Source organism: Gymnogyps californianus, chromosome 1, assembly GCF_018139145.2.
Source record: "Gymnogyps californianus isolate 813 chromosome 1, ASM1813914v2, whole genome shotgun sequence".
NCBI lineage: Eukaryota > Metazoa > Chordata > Aves > Accipitriformes > Cathartidae > Gymnogyps > Gymnogyps californianus.
This window is the reverse complement of record NC_059471.1, coordinates 154,784,197-154,796,616: the sequence shown is the minus strand read 5'-3', so window position 1 is coordinate 154,796,616 and position 12,420 is coordinate 154,784,197. Positions and strand designations below refer to the sequence as shown.

Sequence of the window (12,420 nt, the reverse complement as noted above, 5' to 3'; positions counted from 1 at the left end):
CAGTGGAGCCATCTGGCCTGAGCAGGATGGAAAACGTGAAATGTTTGAGAACAGTGACACAGAGGACAATATGCCAGGGACTGCGAGAAGGGAGAAAGACAAAATGCAAGGGAGTTGGGAGGTGGAGTCGACAACAAAACTATGAACCTTATATTAGAGCGTTCAGCTTTTAGGGAAAAAGATAAACTCATGTTGCATTAATCGTATGTTAAGTAAAAACAGCAGTTGAATAGTTTGCCGCTATTCTCTGTAAACTGTTGCTGATAATGCATTAGGGCTGTTACAAGACTCAGAAGAGCAGGGAACTTAAAATGCCGTAACTACAAGGACATCCACAGGGTAGACATGCAAAACCTATGCTGTTTCAGCTGAGGACGTCAGCTGTTTGGGATGTTAACACATTTAGAAGAGATTGTTATTTATTTAAAGCACAGTATTCGACAACCACTGCCTAAGAGTAAAACAACATTGAAGTCTGTGAATCAGGATACACGGGCTGTCAGCAAAGCTGCACAGTCACCTAGCAAAGAAAAGGTAAAATGAAAGCAAGGCATTTGTTATTTCCTTCGGGGTCTTCACCTTCACCTGTCAGAGACACCTCTTTTCAAGTGCTGGTCTGTAAAGTTCAATGAAATCACTTCACAGGGCAAGTCTTTCCCTGCAAAAGTAAATGGAGCTAGACCAAGATATACCTGATTTTGACCCCAAGTGTTGGCGGTGATGCCTTTTGCTCCGGGGCTATGTGAAGTGCTCTTTCCTCACAAGCAGAGATTTAAGGTACAAGTAATGTACAAATAGAAGGGTGGATATGCCAGCTCGGGATGACAGGTATAGCCTGTCACAGAGATGCCAAACCTATTTTAAATCTTTGTCCACAGACTGCTGTGTTCATAAGCTGCCAGGCAAAACAAGGTTACCCTTCCAGAGGGTCACAGAAACTCTTCCCCGGTTCTACTTTGTGAAATCTCATCCAATAAAGATTCAGGAGGAACTAATTAGTATACACTAATCTTATATTAGTGGTATACCTTTTCAGAAGAGGTAGCGGGGAGTCTGATCGCTTGAAAGGACCCCCCTGACTGTCTGGCTACTTTCTCCATTATTTTTTGCTTGCTTCTTTCATGATCATCTGAATCTCCCAGAAGGCATACAACATGTACTGGATGCAACTTGTTCTCCGTAAGAAGTTGGCAGATTTCCTCTGACTCTTGCTCTGGGAGTATGTCAGTGAACAGATACACCGACTGGCAGCCTGGGTCCTCAAATGCCACCGCCAGGCCGCTCGCAGCGTTCGTGCCATTCTCAAACCGCAGGGATCGAATCCAGGCTGCTGCTTCAGTGACACTGCTGAGCGAACACCGGACTAGGCAGTTGCGCCATTTTAACACCTATTAAAAAAAAAAACAAAGAAGAGGAAAGAAAGAAGGAAAGAAGTAACAAAAGCCCACTCACACGTGCAGGTCTTTGCTAACGTGGGACAGGCGTGAGATTCTTTATCGGGTATTTCTGGGCTCAGGCGTCCTATAGCTCGCCCCAGCATTCCCGCTACAGCAGCCGGCCTACGGAGAGGGCCTTGCCTCGCCCCCGGCGGCTGGCGCCCTCCCACCGCGAGTGCTCCCCGCCGCCCTGCCCGCTCCTCGCCCGCCTCGCCTTGCTGGAGAACGCCACGACGTTGAAGAGGGCGCCGGCGGGACCGCCGGCCAGCAGGAAGAGGCTCCGCACCAGGCGCTCCTTCAGGAGCCCCGCCGCGGGGGCCGCGCCCGCCCGCATCCCGACCACGAAGGTGAGGCCCTGCGCCCGGGGCCCGGGGCCGGGGCCCGGCCCCGCCATGGCGGGCAGGCGCAGCCAGGGCCGCCCGGGACCGGCCGGTACCGCGCGCGTGCCCCGTTGCTACGCAACCGGACGCTGTGGGCTGGACCACCTGGGCTGCCCAGGGGGGAAAAGAGGGGCGGGTTATTTCTTTAGCCCCTTCCTTAAAGGCGAGCAGCCGGCGCTTCGTTTGCCTTCCCCGCTCCGAAATGAGCGGTTTGGCTGGGCAGGTCACCCCGCTCCCTCCTCTGCGCCCTCGGTGGGCGACGCCAACTTTTGGGACTCACGAGGAACCCTCCGCCGGTGCGTTGGTGTCGTCCCGCCGCTCCCAAGTGGCGGGGGGAGGTGGGGAGGCAGGGGTGCCCTCGCAGCCACAGCGGGCCCACCCGCGGGGCGGGGGGCAGCGTGACGGTGCGGAGAGGGTCTCCGTGCCGCCGTGCGACGCCGCCGCCTGGAGCGGGGTGCCGTGCCTCGCTCCCGCCCGCGGCCCCTCCGCCCCCCCGCCCCCGGAGTTGGTAGGCGCCGGGGCGGGCCAATCGCCGCGGATGTTGTTGGGAGGTGGCAGGGGTGACATTGGGGGAGCGGCGCGGGGGGAGTGGCGGCGGAGCTGCCATCATGCTGGCGTCGCTGGGGCGGTCGGCGGGGCGGCTGCTGCGGGCCGGGAGCGGCGCGACCGGGCTGCGGCAGTGAGTGGGGCGGGCGAGGGGAGTGGGGCGGGCCGGGTGCCGGCGGGGCCGGGAGTGAGGCGGCGGCGGCGGTGCGTTTGTTGCAGCGCGGGCGGCGGGGTGCACATCGAGCCGCGGTACCGGCAGTTCCCGGAGCTGACGCGGGCGCAGGTGATCCGGAGCGAGCTCCTCAGCGGCTTCATGTGGTTCTGGATCCTCTGGCACTTCTGGCACAGCTCGGACATGGTGCTGGTGAGGCCGGCGCGGCGGCGGGAGGGCCGGGGGCGGGAACCGGGGGCCGGGGCCTTGGCCGAGCTCTGACCGTGCCTCTCTCCCAGGGCCACTTCCCCTACCCCGACCCTTCGGCCTGGACGGACGAGGAGCTCGGGATCCCTCCGGACGACGCGGAATAGGCGCCTCCAGCCGCGGGTGCCGGCCCTCCCGGCAGCACACCGGTACGCCTCCCGCCGCCCCTCCTCGCAGGGGCCCGGCGGCCCTGGCACGGCTGCCCCCGGGGACTGCGGCTAGGCTGGGCTTTGCTTTAAACAGCAATAAATGCAGTCAGTAGTGCACACGCCGTCGGGATTGTGCTTTAACTTTGCTTCAAAGCTCCCAGCTGCGATACAGTGCCAGGGCATTGTGCCTGGCTCTGCTTACGGGTCGTCTTCTCTTGGTACTGCTAGAAGTACCCTACTTTCAGCAATTATTTGTGCACTTCCAAAGGTAGATGTGCCAAATCTCTGTTGTACAGAATGCAGATATTTGTTTGCACTATAAACAGTGCCTTCACACACTCTTTTCTTGGGTACCTGAACGCTCAAGTCCTGGTAGTCTAGTTTTGGCAATGTAAGCCTGCAGTGTAACAACTTATTTTTTGACGAGTTGTAGCTTAACTGCTACCAGTTTAAAATTCTTTTCTTTACGCTATTCTGTAGACCCAGCATTACTTAACCTTGAGGACATGCTCTCTCTGTTTCTAGAGAGACCCGTGCAGTTGTCCTCTTAAAGGTTTGAGGCTTTTGCTTGTTCTAATTCTTTAACTGCCCTACCTCTTAAGCTGCTGTGTCACATTATGGCTCTAAAACTAACAGCTTCAGCTACTGCTGAAGGCAGCATGGGCACTATGGAGGAGGTCCTTCCCCTGCTCTCAGTGGTGGGAAAAGGACGGGTGAAAAGGTTCTCAGGATTCTCTTCTGTTACTTGCAGGTCCCTGGAACTAAAGAGGCCCCTGGAACCAAAGCTTTGGCTCCTCGGTCCTTATTTCAATAAAAGTGAACTGTAAACAAACTCTAAGCTAAAGTGTACCTTGTTTTTGAGTGCTGTAGGATTTCTGGAGAACAAACGTTCCAGCTTTAGAGGTGGGGTGCTTGAGTCCACATGAGCTTCTGTAATGTTTGCTTGATCTATAATGTGCTGCCCCCAAGAAATAAGGCAATACTTCCATGTTCAGAGAGTGATTTAAGACTTCCATGAATGCATAGTAGGCAAGAATCTTACCATTAAAGCTCTGCCAAATAACCATTAAAAGGGTGGGGGGAAATAAAACTTGTCCGTGTTAGAACTGCAGAGAAGCTAACTTGAAGACATTTCACTGAAATCTTGTCACCAAATAACAGTTGCCACAGAAGCAGGGGAAGTTACCCTGAAGAGAACCCAGACCAACTGGTGCCAAGCTTTCCCCAGGGTGAGGGGGAATCGCCCTTGGGTATTACTGAAGTCCAGAATAATCCTTGTGAAGTGAAACCCTCTGCAAAGATTAAAACGCCTTAGGGCTAAGCGCAGCGGTCAAGGGGGCAGCGGTCCAGCATAAGGAAGATGAAGGGAGGGGGGTTACTCTCCAGGCATTCCTTGGTGGTTTTTTCGGTTTGGTTCCCCCCACCCCCCCCCTTTTTTTTCCTTCCAGAGTTACATTCTAAAGCAACAACATCAAAGTAAATTTCTCACTCCCCCTAACCACCTTGTTGCACCTCTGGAACTTCATGGAGAGGAGGAGTTGTGAATTACATGATAAACAATCTCCTCCAGGCTTTTCCATGCAGTCAATCTTTATTATAGCAGTATTCTCATATTCACATCAAGTACATAGAACTTTTTGCCTTTTATATAATACAGAGTTCTTTAAATAACTTTACACAGAAATAGTTTTCTTCAATCTGAATTCAGCTATCAAATTTTAATATGTTTTAAGTCTCCATGCTCTCTAACCAAACTGGACAATATTTCCCATTGTACAAATTTACATGAGAAAAACTCCAAAGTACAAATGAAGGGACAACAAAAGTAAAGGGGGAAGGAACAAACAAGAAAAATAAGTTGTATTGGCAATTACAGGGGAAACTTGAGAAGGAAAGAAGGGGAGTTGCCATGACCTATGTAACAGGAAACCGAAAATAAACATTTTGTTATGAATTAAAAAATAAATACAAGTTTCAAAACAATTACTCCATTGTAGATTTTAAAAAGCAGCTATGGAAATCTACTAACACAATTGTTTTTTTAAGTAACCAGACTGGACCTTCTACTTTGCAGTCATAAGCCCCTCGCAAACCTCTGGTGGTCAAAAAAAAAAAAAAAATACAGCTGAAAGGAATGTTGTGTTAGCACAGAGTTTAAATTGGTGGGACATACATTTCATTGCACTAAGGAACAAACAAACAAACAAAAAGAAATCAAATCTGTATATAAATTTCCCTTTCCTCTCCTTACTAGATACTTTGCCTCTCATAAACAAGCCTCTGTATTATGAGGTAATGCCATTGTCTTGACTATATATAAAAATAATCAAGTTTAAAGGATATAGATCTGTATATCTATAAACTTTAAACAAGCCAGTCCTCTCTTACTCCCCCATAGGGTCCAACTAGTGAGTGCTACACCTTCCATCACTTTTTAATGAAACGTATGCAATTGCGCCTCTCGTGGAACCCCCCCCAAGAGACCGGTGCACCTTTCCTAATCTAGGAAAAGCAGCCTGCGCTCAAGTAAGAAAGAGAGACAGTGCAAGTAATGCACAACCGATCACAAACACGTATACCTGCTCCTTCAAAACAAGGCAGAGTCACAGAAGGCAACAGTGGCCAGCCTGCACATGTGGTTTGACAAAGGGGAAAAGGGATCCAATTAGGCAGCTGATGACTGATTACTTTTGCAATTGCTTAAGAAAAACATCACCTGCCCAGCCGTGGGAGACCGTCACTACACCTGAAATGAGGTGGGGAGGGAAGTTACAACTGGAGGACGAAGGGCCAGGAGCAACACCGCGCTTGCAGTCAGGATGACCGCAGCACGAGGCGGGTGGGCGCGTGCGTCCCCAACAGTGGTAGACCTTGCTCTAGTGGCACGGGTCAGCCCTGGATCCCAAAGGGATTTCAAGGGTGGCAAGAAGTAGGGGGCAGGACTTTCCCCAGTCCCAACAAATGAGATCACAAGAAAAGCAACGTTAATTTGGGCTGCCAACACATGCAAGTTGGCCACTGTCAGGTTTCTGTCAGTTGAGAAGTGGAGAGGGGGGAGGAAGGGGAGGCAGGTAGGACACAAGGCTCATGGAAGGAATGATGTCCATTTTTTTTGTTGATTTTGTTGTTTTTTTTTTCCTAAAGGTTCACAGCTTTGAATAAAAAAAGCACATTTATTGCACTTACATTTTATTTTAGACAGAGTTAATTTAAATTATGCCCTCGGAACCCCCCACCATCCCAAAATAACCCAACACCCAAGTTTGGTCCATTTTGCCCCCTAGACCCAACATCCATGCCCAGATGGTGGGCTTCATTTCTTCTCCTAATGTTCCACTGAACTCCCAAACACACAGACAGATTTTCTTTTCAACTAGGGTGAATATACAAATGCAACACAGAATGACATTTATCAAAACAAAACCCAACCATTTTCCAAACCCAAACAAAAAAAGAAAACATAGTTATTTTTTGTGGTTTACTCACTCAAAAGTAAATGTCACACAAGGCTTATTCTAAAGTACAGCTGCTGCAAACGCGACAAACGAGACAAAATGACCCGACAGGCCACTGTTGGCTCTTAAGGAGGCTGGATGAGCTGAACACACTGCTGCTGTGATGCTACGAAGCAAATGCCTAGGTAGTTCAGAAGTTTCTAAACCCTCCCATCAGCTCCCTTCTCTTAGGGAAATAGTTTCTTTGTGATTTTGTTTAAAAAAAAAAAAAAAAAAGGACAAAATACCATCTTCTCACGTGTACTTTTAGTGCAGAATTTGGGGTAGGTAGAAGGATTCCAGATAGTTCCTGGAACATTAGTAAAACGTTTTTACACTTTGCTTTCTAAAAGGAACAAAACCAAATTAAAATTGGTCTGATATTCCATATGAACTGTGCATTTAGACATAACTTTGTCATTTACAATTATGCCCAAAGTTTTGCCCCAAAGAAGAAAAGGAAAAGATCTGAAAAAGCACTAATGCCAAACCCCATTATTTTGTCCTTTATGGACAAGTAGGTTAAATATGACACTGGTATGTAGGTACTGCCAGAAGTCTACGTAAACGGTTTGAAATTTGAACAAATCAAATTCAAACATACTGGTTGCGCCTCAGCTGACCAGACACCTACCATCTCCCACAGTTAACGTGCAATAACAGCATGCGATCACTGAAGAGAGCTCAAGAGGCCTGAGGAAGAACTAAGGAAACCTGCTGATATTCCAGAAAACAAAATTAATTGCACTTTCTGGGCCAGGGAATTAATTGTATGGTCTGATATATGTGGACTTCGATTACATGAGTACTAGCCATCAATTTCTCCTCATCTAGCTCTCATTTTTCATCTACCGTCTCATGCCAAGATGCTATGACAGTGTAACTTCGGGCCTCTTCAGAGCTTCCTATTACTTTTCTTTAACAAGATCTTTGTGTCTTTGGAGGGGGAGGAGGGCTTATTTATTTTTAAATTAAATGAACCTCATTTAACTTTTGATAGAGCAGATTTCAAGCAGCAGGTTTACTCTAACTGAATTAGGTATCCTTCAATTCCTAGCTCTGAAATGATCATGGGTGTTTTGGGGAATGCTCTCTGCCCTCCTTGCTCCTTTACAGAAGTTTACCAACTCCAAACTACCTATCTATAGTAATTGCTATATACAAAACTACTGCATCAGAAGTAAACCAAAGCCACTGCTCTAGTTACAAAGCACCTGGTTTACATTCTGTTGTACTTTTTAAGGTTGCAAAGGCACATGATCATTTGGCAAACTGCAAAGACTGTTTTGGGGGATCCCTATGTAAACCATTTAACAGAGGGTCTTGGTAGCTCTCTTTTCTAAAGAAAAGAGACCTGCTAGTTTTCATCTGAATTTGCTCTTGGTGTACTCTATATTCTGCAGTTTTTAAAGTTTCCTCCTTCCACATTTTCGTAGTTTATTTACTGCTGTCATGGTGCTGACTTAGCTTCTGTGTTAGCATCCTTGAAACTTAAATGCAAAGAAAAAGTTTTAACAACTTTGCTCTGCTCTGCTCTTCTGATAATTTTATTTACTAGGTAAGAAGTAATGAAGCAATGAAGAAATATATTTAAAATGCATGCCAAAACAAATACGAAGTGCAAACGCATATTAACAAGGCTGCAGTAAACAAAGTTCGTTTCATAAACTTCTATGTAAAATGCGTAACAGAAAACCAGAACTCCCAGCAGCTTCAAAGGGATGCCGTAACAGTCCACTCATGCAACTGCTTTTTAACTGAACTTGACTGTACCTAGAAGCTTTGCCTGTCACATTGTGCTACGGGTGATACTTTTTTCAACAGACAGAAGACACGTTCTCTACAGTACTATGAATAGTTCGTGCTACACATGCTGCACTCACAGTCAAGAAGGGAATGAAATCTACAGGCTGCAGAAGTGTGAAATGTCTCCATGCTTCTTCCCTAAATTTAGCCCCTCCAGCTATCAAAACTTCAACTTGTACTTGTTTGTGAGGTTGCTGGGGATCTGGCTTCCCCAAATGTTCTGTAAAATGCTGGATGCATTTACATCCCCAGGCAAACACAGAAGCAAACCTATTTATGCATGATCTGCAGTGTACTTTTTGCCCTGATTTGGGCATTTGTGGAAAGACGTGGTATTTATCAACAGTCAGCATTTCACTCATTTTATGTTGTGAAGGCCAAATTCTGCCTCTAATGAGCACATACTAATCCAAGTGATGTTGAGAGGCCATGATAAGATGGCAGTATTTGGCCTCAAACATCCTGCATCATCATCAACTGCTAGAGCATTCAAGTACAAGAAAAGATGACTTTAGGTAAGCATAAAAAGCAGAAGTGGATTCATTTAATGACCTCCATGAGTTTAGCAAAAAAGAAATGGCTGGGCTAACTGTATCTGGGGCCACGTAGGACTTAATTCACACAGAAATTACTTTCAAAATAACCAGGCCTCTATACTCATACCATTTGGTTTAAGCTCCACTACAATGTTCCAGTTCCAGCAAATATGCTGCAGGAAACAATCACATACTGACAGGCAAGATGCAACAGATAACAGGCCTCTTCTAACTGTATGGAAAAGGAAAGGCAGAGGGGAAGGTATATGTGTGGTTAATGAAGACATGAGTAGCTGGGATTGGATACTGGTAGTTTTGCAATTATTTATTAGATACTAGATACTGTAGAGTTAAAAGCAGTATGACTGTCTAGATGTTTGTCCCAACATGTGCACACGAAATATGTACTAACATTTCCATACTATGGCATGTGCTTGTGGTTGGGACACCACAGAGAAGCTTAAGAAATTTGGTGTAATGGACATGAATGTATTGGTCATTTCAGTTTACTTCCTTCATCCCACTGCTATACAGGGCACTCAGTTCTTGTCTACTCTTATCTCCCCGTTCACTAACTATCTACAGGGCACCTTTAAGACTGGTTCTGATGGCATGCAAGACATCCAGAAAAACTCCTGAAGGAAAAGATAAACAAAAAAATAATCCCAATTATTTACAAACCAAATTTCTTCCAAGGTTTTGCATGAGTATTATGTGGGACCTCTTACAGACAAACACACATTACTACAGCTATCTGGAGGGAAACAAACGTACGTGAAAACCAGTAGAAATGCATCCTGAAAGGACTTCTCTAAACAGCAGCCAAACAACTTGCACATTCCTCAGGGAAAAAAACAAAACAGAAAAACAAAACTACAAACAAACCCCAATAAAAAACCCCCAGAGATCATGTGTTACTCATAAAGTGCTTTGCATGGACAAGGATAGCAATTTTCCTTGTGCTTTTCCTATGGGCTCAAGAAGCATATTGTAGACTAATGGGTAATGAATCTTCACAAAAGTAAGTTCATTTTAAGCAAAGATAGAATGAAATTCCTAACAGCTATATTTTAGCAAACAATCTTCTGCCAGCATGACCTTGTGGAAGGAAACTAGGGCTTTTAACAAGCTCTGTGAAACAAATGACTGTTGAACCACCTGTACATACTTGCTCCGATAACAGTTTCTTTCGAGAGAACATTAATTTCCAGTATGCCCGACACGTACAAATTAGGCCACAGCCCACACAGGGGCTGGAGCAATGCGCGGGGTGGAAGGAGAACGAGCAGTGACTACTTCACCCTCTGGGAGTCTGTATCTGTAAATGCTCTCACCTGCCTGCTGACCCCAGTGGCCCCAGGCTCCTTCCACCTCTTGGGTATTGGCCTCAGATGATCACCAGGGAGCACTCCGATTTCACCGGTCTGCACACCACCGCTCCCTCATTAGCTTCTCCACACTGGAAAGTGGCTATTGCTACTATTTAAATTCCTGCCAATCTCAATAAGGAAAAAAACCCTTACAGCATCTGAAGACCCACAGCAGACAAGAAAAAATTTGTGCTTTTTTTTGTTTGTTTTTAAAATGCATCCTGTACACAAAATCAATTCTATTCATGTACCAACATGAATCACTTCATTCTTGTAGTGACTATTAAGTCATTCACTATTGCTGTCTTGCTAATGTTTGTGGAATTAATATGAATACACAGTATTTCAGTTATAATTCCCACTTCAGATTAGTCCGGTCCCTATAACCCCAGTAAATATTTACTGACAAACATAACAGACTACCAGCAACACCGCAGAACTCCAGGGTTTTAAAAGCACGTTCCACTACTGATGTGCGTTTCTCCCTTCGCCTGGGAGCAACCTTCTGCAGACAAAAACAGTCCAACTCTCTGAGGGAGGGAAGGACAGTGTCCTCACCCAATACACCCATATTTAGCACGGACACCACATTCACACACATTGAACTCCTTCATTTATTTGTCGTGATTTTGTTCAACACCCCCCACCTCCCCCCAGCAAGAACCTCCCCGCTAGAGGGGGGGGTCGGTTCTCCTGCCTCACCTGGAGTGGTACAGGGCAGATAGGAATCAAATTCTCAAAACTTCTGTCTGAGCTTGAATTTCTTTCTAATGTGGTCTGACTTGCCTCTGTACAAATAATTTACATGTAATACCACATACCAGAGAACTCTGCAAACAGATCACATCACAAGATATTCTACTAGAGGTAAACGATGTGCAGAACTTTATGAGTTGTTTTTTCCCTGACTGGGTAACTTGTCAAAAAGCTACCAACCATTTGAAAACCAGGATTGGAGGACAGGAAAACAAAGCACTCAAATGGAGATACCGCCACCTTCATCCTAGTTTGCAAAGTGTACAAAAGGGAAAGACAAACAGAAGGGAAGAGATGACAGGGAAGAAAGCAATGAGAGGAGAAGTAGTCAGCATGGATCCAGCAAGTACCGTTTTGTTTTGATCTAACAACTTGCCATCAGGACAAGATGCTCCACATTTACACACACACTTATCAGAGGACGTTTAGTTAACAGGATAAAAATCCTTTAAAAAAAGCTCTTGAAAGTACCAAAACATAATTTTCGGAATGTCTAATTCTAGGGGGTTTTGTATTTGTATTCAATTCAACCTGAGAACTTTTTTCCCCATTTATGAAAACATTACATATTGGTAAGGTACCTGGCATTAACCTGCACCCTCATTTAAAATAAAACTTTTAAAGTAGGTACATACACCATTAACAGTCTGTATCAGGAATTCTACAGACTTCAGATGCTGTGGTAGCATCTTTGATAAATACATTGTATCATATGATACAAAAGAAAAAAAATAAAAGAGAGGACAATCTCGCTACATTTTCTTTTTTTAAACTTCAGTTTGTTGCTGGACCAACAAAAGAAGGATCTACCTAATCCTTCTAAAAGATGTTGTATATGCACACACCAAGAAAATACTGGAAAAGGAACAAGGTTAAGGTTGGTGGTGGTTGTTTGTTTTTTGAAGAAGTGATAAAGTAAATCTGAAAAAAGGTGCAGCAGCATCCCCTTTTCCTTCAGATTAACCTCTTCGCCTTTAGAGTAACATCTTCTCCAGCTCCCATCACCCCATGCTTTTAATTTTACTGAAATACAACTCAATAATATAGACAGATTTAGGTGTTTGACATTGTAATACAGTGAAAAGGGGATACTGCATTGTCCATAAATCAGTGAGCACACCAGGGAAAAAAAAAAAGATCAGAACGGAGGATGATTCTTTTAAATTAGCACTCATCAGATTCTCAGCCTCTGATGGTACATTGTTAGAGGGAGAAAGCCGACCGGCAGACCATCCAAAGCAAGTCTCCTAAGTTGCAGCAGCAGTTCCATCCCCTCATGCCCGAGCACCACAGTCAGACCACGAGCGCCCTCTCCTCTCTCCTGGGAATGATGCCAACGGCACAGGCAGCCACTGCGGGTCTCCGAATGCACGTGGTGGTTTGTGTTGAAGGAGAAACACTGGCAGCAGAGGATTCTGGTTCCCAAAAAGGTACTTTTTCCCATTGTGTTGGACTGGCAGTTCCATTCTGCTCCACTTTTAAGCTTATGGATATCTTTTCTAAATTACTTTAGGTTTTGCGGAGCAGAA

General features: G+C 45.7%; 1 protein-coding gene across 1 annotated transcript; it reads left to right on the top strand.

The window, feature by feature from the left end:
- The first annotated feature begins 2,424 nt into the window (after window positions 1-2,424).
- On the top strand, window positions 2,425-3,767 carry NDUFB2 (NADH:ubiquinone oxidoreductase subunit B2). Its single transcript, XM_050909453.1, has 4 exons — window positions 2,425-2,495; window positions 2,582-2,726; window positions 2,813-2,929; window positions 3,681-3,767. Exons 1-3 carry the CDS (start codon window positions 2,425-2,427, stop codon window positions 2,885-2,887), a joined length of 291 nt encoding a protein of 96 aa, XP_050765410.1. The 3' UTR covers window positions 2,888-2,929; window positions 3,681-3,767.
- The last annotated feature ends 8,653 nt before the right edge of the window (window positions 3,768-12,420 follow it).

Excerpts from the sequence above, each read along its gene's own strand:
- NDUFB2 (XM_050909453.1), top strand. The coding sequence starts at position 2,425 with ATGCTGGCGTCGCTGGGGCGGTCGGCGGGGCGGCTGCTGCGGGCCGGG. Across the intron at positions 2,496-2,581 it reads GGCGCGACCGGGCTGCGGCA|CGCGGGCGGCGGGGTGCACA; the intron begins GTGAGTGGGGCG and ends CGTTTGTTGCAG. Across the intron at positions 2,727-2,812 it reads ACAGCTCGGACATGGTGCTG|GGCCACTTCCCCTACCCCGA; the intron begins GTGAGGCCGGCG and ends CCTCTCTCCCAG.